Here is a 14522-nt window from a genome sequence, read left to right as displayed (position 1 = left end):
ACTGAAAATAAAATAGCTTTGTGTTTCTCACTAATTTTACTCTGGGGACTGGGGTATTACTGATACTTTTCTGGACTGACATACAACTGAGGTATAAGGTTTATAGCCACACGCTTCTGCCGACACCAATGACAAGTCCACACAGGTCTATGAATACTGATTGGGACTCAAGCAGAAGTAAAAGTGTCTTTTAATTTTAGACTATATGCATACTTATTTTCATCTTATAAACAATTCTTAAGAACATTACATAAAATAAATAACTTCTTAAACTAAATTAAAATTGAACACAGCTAGATTATGTAAATTCGACTTCAACTTCCATTATTGATTGATTCAAGCCTGCTATTGTGCTATCTGCTCACAGCAGTGGTGGGCAGAGGTTAGCTTCTGTTGTCCTAGTTTCTCTGGAAGCTAACTAAATAACCTTTTTTTTTTTTGATAGTCTCAGGTGGGCTATACACCATAATTAAGTAGGTCACTCAACACCTACTCACTGAATTTGGTCTAGATAGAAAGAATGTAACTCATTAATTTACTATGCATATTTCCATTAAGTTTTAGTTAGTTACACAAACATCTTTGTATGCACCTTCATAGTCATAATATTTAGTTTCAAATCAGTATTAACCCAAGTACAGTCCCCCCCCCCAATTTACAATATATCATGGTAACCAGGATGGTATCAAATCTATTAAGTTTAGGCAATAAATTCTAAAAAAATTCCTGAGATACAAAACTGTGCTCAGAAATCTGCTACTTCCATTGCTCATTGCCATTGAGCATTTCTCTCCAAGAACTTTAACATCATTAAAATAATGGGAATATTATTTATAAGATGAAAATTCAAGAATTTTGATAAAAAATTTAACTAAAAAAGTAATATTTTAAAGTCCTGTATAATCAATAAAGACAAAAAAAGATGATTAAAAAAGGGTGGAAAAATGAAAAAAAAAAGAGTTCACAGCCAAATTAGGAAGTAAAATTTATTTAAATTAAAACTTTATCTGAGCTCTCTTTTCACTTGATATTATACATTTTTAATCCTAAACGTGTACATATGAGCAAATTCAAATATGTAAACATGTAAATATTTAATAACAATTTAAAACCACCCTTACTCCAAACCGTTATCAAAAGATTCATAAATACAATTTCCCTGCATTTGCTTTAAAAAGAATGGCAAAAAGACATTTGTTCCAATGAATTCTCAGATTTAAATTTAAAAAGTGAGCACAAAAGAGAACCTATGAGTGCCTGTGCCTTAAAAACCAAGAGGTGCATACAGCAGAAGGAAGACTAAATCATGGTATAATGAGAAGTATAACACCAAGGTCAAAAAGCCAGATTTACATTAAGCAGTACCTTAAGTAATTTTGAAACAGTTACCTTGGAGGAATATAAGCAAAGTCACTATTAAGAATAATAAATGTAACCGCATTTACTTTAGAAGGTGAAGGCCTATCATGTGCCAATTCTTTTTGTGAAGAAATGGAATTGATGTTTATTCATGAGTCTCCTGAGAATTCTGAATTCTTTAAACAGTCCACAAAGTTCACATTTATCTTTTTGTAATGGTGGATTGTGGATTGATCCACTTACCTTTAGTGTATAAGAACTCCAATAAAGATGAGTGATTAGACACTCATTCTAATAAGGTTCCTAGTAAAATAAATTAGGAGCAAACAAAGATTTGAGTGACACTGAGAAAAAAAATAAAGTCTTGGGTGATAGTCCTTAATTCGTAAGGGAAGAGATCACGAATAGTAAGGTGGGGGATTAAAAAAAAACTTCATGTTATGAGAAAATTTAATGAATCAAGAAACTTTAAACATTTTAATTTCTTTAGCTGCTTTTCTATGCTTTTATGAATTCACTCACTCAAAGCAAATCTTAAATGTCTTATGCAGCAAGTAATATTCTTTGCTAATTCTATCTCAGTTGCCACCTTTCAGATATATGTTCCTAAGATAAAGCAGATTTCCTTTTACTAGAATCACTTGACTGTTATACAACAACCTATCACTACAGTCTTTAATTCTAGTGAAGATTTTGCAGGTGCAGCTCACTTACTTGATGTTGTAATAGTGAATTCCTGCCTATTTTAAGTCATTTTTCCTACTCCCAAGGAATAGCCTATTCCAACTTTCATTTCTTAGTTTTTGTGATAAAAAATCAGTTGAAATAAAAAGGCCAACTCCTATCAAATATCTTTCAACTATTAAAAAGGTACCTGCTTGTATATGGGAAAACCTAAGTACATTTATTTTTATTTTATTTCTTTAACTTTGACACACATTTAGTTCCTTTGGTTTTTAACACATACTAACTCGTTATACCAAATTAAAAATAAATAATAAAATAATAATCTTTGACAAAGAAACAAAAGCAAAGTGTGGTGGAAAGTTATCTATGGATAAAAGTTTAAGAATTAAACCTAAAAAAAATTTTATAATAAAAGGTTATGAAGGGTCTCAAAAAAAAAAAAAGGAAGAATCTCAAGAATTCTAATAAAATAAACTCCTGTAATCTAAAAACCAAAGGGACATCAGTAATTGTTTCTATTTCTAATATTTAGGCATAACATTAAAGCATTAACTTCTGTAAAGTTATTCCTAGTAAGAAATATCATGAATGAAAATGGATCTTACATGTGTGTAAATGTACATTTTACCCTCCAATTACAGTAAATGTCTTCTAAAAAGTTTAAATGTTAGTATTCACTTCTCAAATGAAAGAATTATCCACATAAACAAGTACCAGTAAATGTCCCAAAAATGCATTTCTAGCAAAGGCAATACTGCTTTGTGTAAACCAATAAATGGCAATTTTTACCTGCAGACTGGACAAACAGAACAATTACAATTTTTCATTAAAATAACTGGCAAGATCATATTGTACAGGCCCAAAGTAAGAAGCCAAAAAAAGAAACAGTCCATGACCTCTTATGTGGCAAACAGATAAATGTCTAATTTCTAAACATAGTTTTCTAGTTCTCAACTAGAACTACTGACACACACAGAGTGAGGTTTACTGCTGAGCCCCCTGCTGCAAACGGGCACCAAGAACACAAGGAATACAGGCGTCAGAGCTGGCTGGAGGGAAAAGTTTAATGATCACGAATGAGACTCTACCGTAGCTAACTTATATTTCTCTGTTTCATGTCAATAGTAGTATATCTTTTTCCCCCCTACTTTCACCTTTTGTAATCACACTAACCCCAGAGTTTGGCCATTTGGTACTATTCCTACTTCAAAATCTAAAACTTGAGATGTGAAAATAAAGCTGCTCACTCTGATCACTGAGTTAGCAAACAGCAGAAAAGGGGATGCTTCCCCACATTGTCTCCAGCTTCAAGAATCTCTCAACCCCATATGTTTTCACAATTTCAAATTTTCAGCTAATAAGCTAGGCAGATTAATCTACAGCATCCACTTCTCTATCACCTTTTAAAGAGATCACTGCTTCTATGAGAATTCGCAGACAACATTAGGACATGCCAGAGGAATGTTAAGGTGAACGCATCTTAGATTGTCCCCAAAACTTTAAGAAGTCTTAGTATTATTTCAGCAGTAATTTCCAACCTTTTCCCTGTCATGACACAAATAGAAAACAATAATGTGTGTGCAGCCCCCTGGGGTAAATTGATAAAGGTGCTCAAGGACAAAGCTGAGCAGCCAGGAGACTCCAGCAGCTCTAAGACCTGCCCAGCCCCGTGAGGACTGAGGGGAGGAGGAGCTCAGCAGTTCCGTGATCCGGGTACAGCATGCAGAGGCATACAGCTGGCAAACTCTGACTTACAGTTCTAAAAGGCCCACCGTATGTCCCCAGTGGACCAGACCAAAAAGCATATAAACAAGAGAAGTAATAAAAGAGAAATGACAGTGTAAACCTCAAGGTCTAATTCTTACAGACAATGAGAGTTTTCTTTTCCTAACACTGACTTGGGACATGTCCACTCAGAGCCCTATAGAGGCTGTGGATAAATTACATCCTAATTCTGCCAGGTATCATGGTAGGAGCTACCCAAAACTACAAAAGGAGAATCAGTTTAATAGTATAATACTGCAAATCTACCACCATTATAAGAAAAACTCTAAAAAACAGCATAAAAACTAATGACTACATAAGGTCGACCCACATATTAAGTAGCTTAATAGCCAGGACTTAAATTAAGACTTGAGACTTTTTCTAGGTATTGCTATTTTTTAAAGGAAAAACAGAGAATATATCTAAAACCTAACACCTTATTTGGACAAGCACAATATTTAATATCACACATATTTCAGTAGCTAAGTAGTTTTTTTTTGCCCTGTCCTTTTCCCCCCTTTTTCTTTTCTTTCTATCTCTCGTGTTTTACTATTCTTACGTATCAAACATTCTTGATTTGGGAAAAACTAGTGCTTTACTTTAATCAGAACAAAAAGTACAGAATTAACAGCCCATTAAAATGCACAAGACTAAATGTGGATATATCTGTTTATTTACAGCCTTCAGTGCATAAAATTTCAAATAAAAGGATCTATCCAATTGTTATACTTTTAAAATTAAAATTTTTCCATTCTCTTTTAGGAAAAACTGGAGCATAAATTAACACAGTAGAAAAGTAGCAAAAACAATTACACTTAAAGCAATTTAGAAATTTTCCTCCTTTAGATTAGGAAGCATAGTATGTAATTCTTAACAAAAGACAAGAATGAAATACAGACATTTATATCTTATGTTTGCATGCATCATAAAGACAACAAAAAAACAATAAGTTTTAATTTTTCACTAGAGATTAATATAAACATATAAGTAGGAAAAGGTCTCCCTTTATTTTTACTTCAAAATTTTCTTCTATATTCAGCAATAAAAATTTTTACTTTTCAAAAGTATAAGACAGCTGTCAGTAGAAATCTCTCACTTCTTTAACATGTACTTTTTGTTCTATGATACACATCTTAGATATTATTGGTGCATTTTAAAATGAACAATTTAATGCCAAAACCTGAGTTGCTTTTGTAACTAGAGATGACTTAAGATACCACTGTATCATATCAAATTGCAGCATACATACTGTATTGCCCCGTGCTAGTCTGATATATGCTAGTCGGTACTGCCATGGTAGTGATGTGAGGCAGTGTTCCTTCCTCCCCTGATTTTTCTTCTTCAATCTTGGGAACACCAGGCACATCAGAGGAAAGTTCATTCAGTATTTTTCTAAAATATAATTAAACAATATAAGTAATTAAGGTATATGAATGAGACTCAGAAAAGCTATAAAGGAAGCAGTGGTTTGATGTATAATTATTCTATCTCTTTGGAAAAAGTTACAGTGTAAACTTGGTTAACTTACCTATAAGAGGGTCTTCGTGAAAGGATTTCTCTACGTTTATGAGAATCAATTACACCTTCTGATCCTGCAGACTCATCTGTCTCTGCAATTGTTGCTACCTGTAATACAAGATTTTCTGAAATGCATCATAAGATATATGATCTTCTTCTTAATTCAAAAAGCGGTGGTTAAGGATCTATATGTGCAGCACTGCGCCAGGTGCTGTGGAAAGTGAGCAAGCAACAGCACACAGTTAACCTGCACTAAAGGAGCTCACGATCTGGCTCAGGAAAGGAAACATAGACAGAAACATTTAGGTTGTAAAACAAATGTGTATGGGAAGGAATGGTACAGATACTAAATACCATAGAAATGCAATGGTTGGACTGTCGAGTGGAATGTCAGGATCCTAAACCTGAGGGAGCCCTTACAAATCCAGAAAGGAGTAAAGTGAGCAGGCACCAGAGGCAGAAAAAAATCACCCTCAATCTCACTGGTCTTTTCACAGTATCACAGCTGACTTGAGTAGGGTTAAAGGCAGTAGACAGACTGAACGAAGAAAAAATATTCAAGTAGATAAATAACTGAGTAAACAAGCCTGGTTGAAGTTAGGGTTTATGTAACAAGGAGTAGATTAGGGCCCTTTATCGTAGTAGGTCCTAACGGTTAAAATAAAGAACTCCTCTTTAAGAGAAAGATCAGAGTTTTATGCATGATTTCATTTTTCAAGTCAAGTAATAATACAACGACTTGATTATTAAAGAAAGTTAGAAAACTAAAATAATAAATTTCTACAATAACAGGACTACTGTTAATATACACAGCCATTTAACTTTGAGGGCCTAGAGTAGCTGAGTTTACAAACCTCAGTTTACTTAATATTATCATTACATGGGAATTTGATTTGGGCAGAATCAAAAGAGCTTATTAAAATCAACAATGCAAGCAAGAATATACTTCCTAAAGCACATGGATGTGTGTACATATCCACCTACACAAATGACCATGCATCTCTGGTCATGGACACCTCACACATAAGCACACACACCCAATGACCAGAACTTACTGAAAAAAATGTTGCATCAAACAATCATAAATCACCACCAAATATTTATCACTTTACAGGACTTTCACACATCTGCCATATAATCAAAACTACTCCCTTATGTGACATAGGTTATTTTTGCCCATTTTAGAAAGGTAAAAAGTGAAGTTCACACAGAGAGATAAAGTGAGTTGCCCCATGGTCCAACAGGTAGGAATTCTAGGACAAGATCCACCAGCACCTCTCTCTACACAAAGACAATTAAGCCACTCATTTAATATAATCCAAAAAAAGCCCACTGAATATAAAATAATACTTTCTTCCAATACTAGCCAGGCTAAAACTAAGTAGAAATATCTGCAACCCCATAAAAGTCTTAATACAAAGGAGAAAGCAGACTTTTTTGTTTCTTAATTAGGGTCAGAAAGAGTTAGAAACTCTTAGAATAAAGGGTTATCACAGGAAGAAAAAAAAAAAAAGACTGATGAGACTTATTCTTACACTCTTGAGCAACACAAGAAAAGATACTAGTGTTGAAAAGATAACAAAGCTTTTAATGCATGTAGATTCATAACTTCGAATGTCTTGTTGCAACCCTCATCCTTATGCTGTGATAAACTCTACTCAAACATACAAGAAAAGGATCTCCATTTTCCTCACAGACTTTTTTGTTATCAATTAGATTAAAATAATTTCAACATTTAAAGAATAATAGCAAATTGACCTAAAAAAGGAAAAGAAATAAATTCAATAAATAAGAAAAAATATACTTTAAAAATGCATACTTAATACTTTACATCTAGTGATGAAAAAAAATGTTTTACTTTCAAGAAATGTTAAGGATTTATGACCAACCTTAATAATAATAAATAATAAAATACATCTTTGAATCACAACCACAATAATAATCACATCTACAAAAGCCAAGGTGACATAAAAACCTAACACCAAAGTGACAATAATATATTACTTTCTAAGGATTATATATACCGAATTTAAAATAAACTTAAATTTCCATCTACTAATGTGAGTATATATGAAAACAGCACCAGTACTATAATCTTTATAGGACTGTGTTTATCAGATCGCTTCCCCAAAGAACTCTCAAAATGTTTTTAAGCACCCCTGTTGAGCTTTGCTAAATAAATCTGAGTTTGAGCACAGAACAACTTGAAGACGACATAAATTGCTCATCTAGCAATTACTCATTCTGCAAATTAAGAGCTGACAACAAAACTGCAACTGTTAAGTCAAATCTCTGTACCTAGCAGGGAACAATGTACTTCACATGTAAAAAAGAAATTCTCCCAAATATCTGATATAAAGATTTGAGCATAAAAGCTACACATGGAAAAATGATGATAAATGAATTAGTAAAAGAAAAAACAAAACAAAACCTCAAGAAGGTCAAAGACAAGTCATCCAGGAAGGAAGCTAACCTGAACAGTTTGTATTTGTGGTGACTGAATAACAGATGGCTGTAGTGTCTGAATTATTCCCCAGACATGTACTGTTTGACCTGAAGGTAACTGCACTAGAGTTACAGCTGGGGAGCCTCTTCTGGTGCCTGATCCAGCTACAGAAACCTGCAAAAATGATCATCATTGTCATCATTGAGGACTAAAGCTGGACCTTTTTTTTGTTATTTTTGTTTATTTTTAAGAAATACCACTCACATAACACCAAGGTCAAGGGTTCAGATCCCTGTACGGGCTAGCCACTAAAAAAACCCAAAAAACAAAGAAATACCACTCACTATTATGACTGGCCTTTTTCTCTTTTTTCCCCTGCCTCTAAGAAATGCCAAACAAGCCGGGGTACTTACCATTAGGAGGTAGTTACTGTCCTGGAACAGTCATTCTCTGATGTGATAGATATTAAAGAACCCATGGTCCTCACTTTCGGTGCCCATGCTTCAGTGGCTAAGAATGTCCCAAGCACAAAGTTCTAAGGCAGTTAAACTACCTCACTACGACCTCATGATTACTATCAGTGAAGGCTTTTTTAAGCCAGAGTATAAACTATCCTCTCTAACTTCTTAAGAGAAATTGGAGATAGAACTTACATAGGTTGAATTATTTTTTACATGAAATGTTTGACATAACGATATTCTGATATTCCTCCAGAAGCAAGCTGATGCCTTGTCTCTATACTGATAAAAACTGCAGTTATTTTTATAACCCCATAACTGCAGAGAAAAAAATCCAAAAAACAAAAAACAGGCCAAAGAAATTCCAGGACCTTTCAAGCCCTTTGTGTCTCTGACCAGAGAAAGCTCATGCCTTGGAGCTGGTATGGCCCCCTGACACTCTTCCTCTCCCCTAGCTCAGGCATCCAGAGAGGGCCAGAACTGTCACTTCTCTTTGAACAGAGAGAAGAGAAAATAGTCATCTCCCAGCTACTCAGAGTGCTTTCAACCGAGATCCCTACCAGCAAAAACAATACACCCAGTCCCCTGACTCAAAACCTGCCAAGTTTTCTAATGAGTAAACAACTCTGTCCTATACACCAGTGCAATTTTAGAAACTTTGCCTCATTTTATTAAGATTTGATATTCATTATGACTTACTCAAAACAGTCAAAGACCTTGGAAATGAAATAAGCCACCAGTTTCTATTATGAGTGGTAATAATACTGCAGTAGCTACAACAATTTCTGAAGGAAGCCTCTGTGTGTGACCTCACTTTAAGGAACACTAATGATTTCCAACCTACTTATACTTTAAAAGAAATATTTAAAACTGGATTTATAACAAATAACCATAAAATGTATTTACATTGTCATAGAAATAAACTTCTCTGGCTATCTAAAAGTTAAAAATCTTTTATCCATGCAAGAGAACCTGTGTGTTGAGCATTGTACTAGGTGTACAATGGTAGGTGTACTAGGGTAGAAAGTAGATTGATAAAACTAACAATTGAGAAACAATAGCACACCAACGGTATAGAACTAATTGCTCCATTTTACAGGTCATGAATATCACAGGAGTACAGAATAGAAAGAACAGTATGGGCTTGAACAATAGGCGAAGGCTTTGTGTAGAACCCAGAGTTTGAGCCGGACCTCGATCTGATCCTGGATAACAGCTGGACAGAAGGTAAGAAACCAGCGTAGAGGCAACCAATATGCAGCCCAAGGGGCAAATTCAGTCTCCCCACACCTAGAGAATCATCATCCACCTTGGGTTGTAAGAGAAAAGAGAAATGTCATCCTCTGTGGAACCAGCGGATAGAACCGCAAATTAAAAAAACACTGTATTTGCTTTACAAATGTTCCAGCACATAATTTGTATTAATTATAAAAAGGCATCCACCTCTGTGTTGACTACCAAAAGATACACCTTTCCTCAAACTTTTTAGTGTCAGGATACCTTTACACTCTTAAAAATTACTGACGACCTTCTTTGAGGTGATTTATGTCCAATAAAGTGCTGATAAACACTTAATAACCACGTCTTGGGAAGGGACAGCTCTGATTTGTAGCTTTTGCTGATTTCTGTGGTGTAAATATTCCCACTATGAATGACTTCAAGCTACCAACAGATGACACTGGACACAAAGTTTAAAAAAGATACACACCATCACTAGCCAGTAAAAGCCCAGGAAGAGCCAGCTTCAGGACACCACTGGTTACATCTAGTTCTATTTACCATATTAGAAATTAAAATACTTATTAACTAATTTAAAAATCACAATAATAAATCTATTACATGCTAACAAAAATGACATTTTATGAAAAATAATTACATTTTCCAAAACAAACAAAAAATATTTAATGAGAAGAATAACACTGCTTTACATTTTTATGAATTCTTTAAACATCTGGTTTAATTGAAGACAGCTAGATTCTCATATCTGCTTCTGCATTGAATCTGCAGTTTTAGTTAGTATGTGAAAAAAATCTGGGCCTCAAATAGATATGTGATTAGAAAAGGGAGGAGTATTATAATAGCTTTTTCAGAAAAACATGGATACTCTTATTGATACTACACCAAAGCTCAACAAGTAGCTGTTTCTTAAAGGTTATTTGCAACTTGGAATCTGAAACCATATCAGTTACATTAAAGTCCATTGATTTATTTTGTACTTTGCCTGGATCTTTTGGCAAGATTTTGTAACTTCATGCAGTAGTCATTTGGAAAATACTGGCTCACTGAATTAAGCATCTTCCAAATGCTGACACACTTCATGACACATAATCAAAAATTATATTCATTAAACCACCAACCTCATCAGAAAACCCTATATTGTCAAGTTCACAATGGCAGATGCAAGTTTTCCAAAATTCAAAATTTCTGCTTAAAAGCTTGAATTTTATCATTGACAACAAACACTGTCAGTTGTTTTCCTTGAAATGACAAGCTCAAGCTCACTACATTTGTTTTGGAGAAAATGTTTTCAAGTTTGAATAATAGTTTGGCTGCTAGCTATTCTTTTGAGAAAAATGTTGTCCTGTGGGGAAAAAACCCAGCTAGTTCATCTTACCACTCTAACAATAGCACAAGTGCTTTTCCTCGAGAACACCACCAGTCTTCAGTACACACAAGTGCTTTCTGCAAACATTCCACTTCACGACACAGAATATTAAAACAACATGTACTCAAGGGCTGAGATTTAATGCAACTGATAATTTTTACTGCTTCATCAAGGATGTTCTTTTTTATTAACTGCAAGTGAATGGTAGTGAGAAATACAATGACTGATAGTACAGTTTGGTGCCGCTGACTTGATCTGAGCTAAGGCACTGACAGTTTACCACCCACTGGTTTTGTACCATCAGTGCAAATGTCAATACAGAGAAAAACGAAGGTAACATCTTAGCATTATTGTAAAAACAGTTTTGTCCTAGGAAACTGTCTAAGTCTCCTCAGAGTCTCCCCCAGGGTTCTGCGCACCACACTTTGAAAACTACTGCTCTAGACTACTGTAGCCCCTATACCCTGGCTTTCAGTTTGAACAGCAGAGTGCTGAGACAGGCTGACGACCTAGGTTTCTAAACCTAGCCTAGGTTTAAAGCAACCGCAGGGCAACCAGGTGGAAATGTTTATTTAATATGTAAAGAGAGTTATGAGACTGATTATTGGGCTAGAGCTTAGACAGGAAATAAAGATCTGAGTAATAGTGACAAAGAGCAATCTATAAAGAGTATTATAATTACTTTATTCATGAGGTACAAATAAGGTTCTAAAGAACCTCTGGAAACACAAGGGAATCATTTAAAAGTCTTTCCTAAAAGACACTACTCTTACAGGGAGACAAATGAAAGTTCACTTGAACTATATGCATACTGCCAATAGAAATAGAGAATTCTTTCTTATAAACATCAAATATTCATTCCAAGACTTCTTTAAGAGCAAAAATTTCAGGGACTGTCCTGTTAGCTCAGTTGGTTAAGAGCGTGGTGCTGATAATACCAAAGTCCAAGGTTCAATCCCTATACCAGCCAGCCTCCAAAACAAACAAATAAATAAATAATAAAAGTGAAAATTTCATAGAAACATATCCTATTTATGAATTAACTTGTTCTTTTATCCACTCAACAAATATTTACTGGGAGCCTGCCACGGACCAGTCCAGACAGTAGAAATGTAGCAGGGAACAAGAAAAGTCCCTGCCTTCCTACATCAGAAGGAGACAGAAAATAGATGAAGAAATACATACACAATTTTGGGTAGTACTCAATTCTTAAAAGAAAAATAAGGCAGGGTAAAGGTTAGAGAATTACAAAGAAGGCTGGGGATGGAAGGAGGCCACCTGTGGAAAGCTTCTCAGAGGAGAAAACAGATTGTGCAAGAAGCCTAAAAGAAAGGGAGGGGGTCACAGGAAGACCTATGAATATATTCATCACATTCCAAGAACCAAGTAGGTGACTGATCAAAAAACAAATATTTCATAATTTTTAAAACTCTTTTTATGAGGTATTTTATACCTCTTTTTATGAGGTATTTTGAAAGTGTGTAAAATGAACTCATAGTAGACATAATTTACCTCTTTTTCCAGATCCCCTGAAGAATAATCTTCTATAGGATGCCTGAAACATAGATTACGCTGATGCCACCACATCCACCAAAAACCCCACTATAGACAGTAGTTAATCTGAAATAAGTTAAGATGATGCAATTGACAGCCTCACTTGACTTTGCAATTAAAAGAAAATCCTAATAATGACACATAACTGTGAAAACCTCACAATGTTGTAATACAGCATTTGATTAGCACCTAGTAGACTAGCTCCAATCCACAGCAAGTTTCCCTTATGATGGAGTTTATGATGTCACAGTACAGCTGTAAATGTCACAGAGCTACTGGGCCTGCATTCAAGACAGCTAATAAAGGATTTTTAAAATGTGAATTCACAATATAGCAGATTGCTCTATCAACTCTGCTGCCTGAGAAATCAAGTCTCTATTATCTAATTTAATTTCTAGGACTATAATGAAAATCCATCAAAAATTTAAGCAAGAAGTTGAAAACTATCTTGATTTCTCTGTATTAAGACAGGATTCTCAAGTGTCTCTTTCTTCTATGGAAGAAAAAAAGTGTTTAAAGAATATTTCGAATATTTTAAGGTTGAAAACAGAAAATAAAGGGCTGAGCCCATGGCGCACTCGGGAGAGTGTGGCGCTGGGAGTGCGGCGACGTTCCCGCCACGGGTTCGGATCCTATACAGGAACGGCCGGTGCACTCACTGGCTGAGTGCCAGTCACGAAAAAGACAAAAAAAAAACAAAAAAAACAGAAAATAAGAATATTATAAATTGAACATTTGCATAAATATGCAAAATATTTTACTTTTTTAAGACTCGTATTTGGTTGTGCTAAATGAAGACAAACACAAAATGAAAACTGTAGAGTTGGTCCTCATTTTGGTATCTTGAGTAACTTCCTTCCTGTTTTTTTTTTTTTAAAAAAACAATGTGGCTAAAAAATTGCAAAATCAATGGAGTTAAATTTTACTTGATTTTACATTGAGAATATCAATTGAAAATATTTGTTAAAAATAGATTATCCAAGTAAGACTAATATTTTTATATCTACTATCTGTTAAAATTCTAAAGAGATGTTGTTACCTCAAATCCTTTTTGTGTGTGTATGGCATAAACAAATAACATCTGAAATCTATAATGTGAATATAACAGGGGGAAAGGGATCACTGTTTCTGGTATTATAAATATAAATAGCCAGATTTTATGTCTCTAAAAAATTCACCTTTTGAAGCCAAAGCAGATGTCAGAATCAAGCCATTCATAATTAAACAGGAGAGGTTTAGAGTCTATTTTGATAATACTTACAAGTAATAAGTTAAATTAAAATTAGTGTTCTTTATCATCTGACAAACCATGGTCTAGCTAATCGTTTTTCTTTTTTCCTAGTTAATTCTTAAAGTGTCTTTGAATTTCCTATTTATAATATTCAGAGCATCATTTTATATTCTAATGAATATGAGATGTGTTTCATTTATTATATCTTAAAAGTACTACAAAACTAAATGATCTTTATAGAAGTCAAAACTCTTTTAACTCTAGAACTTTTAAAAGTCAATCTTGTATTTGGATTGAAACTAATCATAATTAGCCAAATGTATTTCAAAGTATTAAATGAACGTAGAGAAATAAGTTGCAGAGAGATCATAAGCCAAAAAAGGCTTTTATGCAGCAGATATTTTATAAGGGCAAATAGTAGATATTAAAACTGTTCTTAATAATACAGATAATTTCTAACAATGAATAGGAAATGTATAAGCCAAAAGTCAGAAACCACAAAATGAATGCCTAAAAAATCACTTATCCAAAATTTCATGTTAATCTTTATTTCTGACCTAAATCAACTCTTTATCAGATCATCTATGAAGCAAACTGCAATTAATTTGAATTATTCTATCATTATTTCTTCTACCAATCACTTGGTATACATCTAAAGAGAACTGACTTGGCAAAAACCTTAAAAAACTGTAATAACAAACAAAATGTAATATATACATACAACAGAATATTATTCAGCTTAAAAAAAAAGAAAATCCTGACACATGCTACAACATGGATGAACCGTGAAGACGTTATGCTAAGTTAAATAAGACAAAAAGCAAATACTGCATAATTCCACTTATAGGAGGTATCTAGTTAAAGTCATAGAAAGAAAGAATGGTAGTTATCAGAGGCCGG

At 34.1% G+C, this 14522-nt stretch overlaps 1 protein-coding gene across 5 annotated transcripts in view; it reads right to left on the bottom strand.

The window, feature by feature from the left end:
* CREM (cAMP responsive element modulator) overlaps positions 1-14522 on the bottom strand; it is an 88576-nt gene that overhangs the window by 26679 nt on the left and 47375 nt on the right. For all 5 annotated transcript variants that reach the window (XM_063098716.1, XM_063098707.1, XM_063098709.1 and 2 more), the window contains exons 4-5: positions 5339-5436; positions 5060-5202 (exon numbers count right to left, since the gene is read on the bottom strand). In XM_063098716.1, coding sequence (XP_062954786.1) covers positions 5060-5202; positions 5339-5436 — 241 coding nt within the window. The remainder of the gene's footprint in view (positions 1-5059; positions 5203-5338; positions 5437-14522) is intronic.

The sequence above is a fragment of the Cynocephalus volans genome, chromosome 6 (genome assembly GCF_027409185.1).
Source record: "Cynocephalus volans isolate mCynVol1 chromosome 6, mCynVol1.pri, whole genome shotgun sequence".
Lineage (NCBI taxonomy): Eukaryota > Metazoa > Chordata > Mammalia > Dermoptera > Cynocephalidae > Cynocephalus > Cynocephalus volans.
The sequence above is the reverse complement of the archived record's forward strand: the minus strand, read 5'-3'. Positions and strand labels throughout refer to the sequence as shown.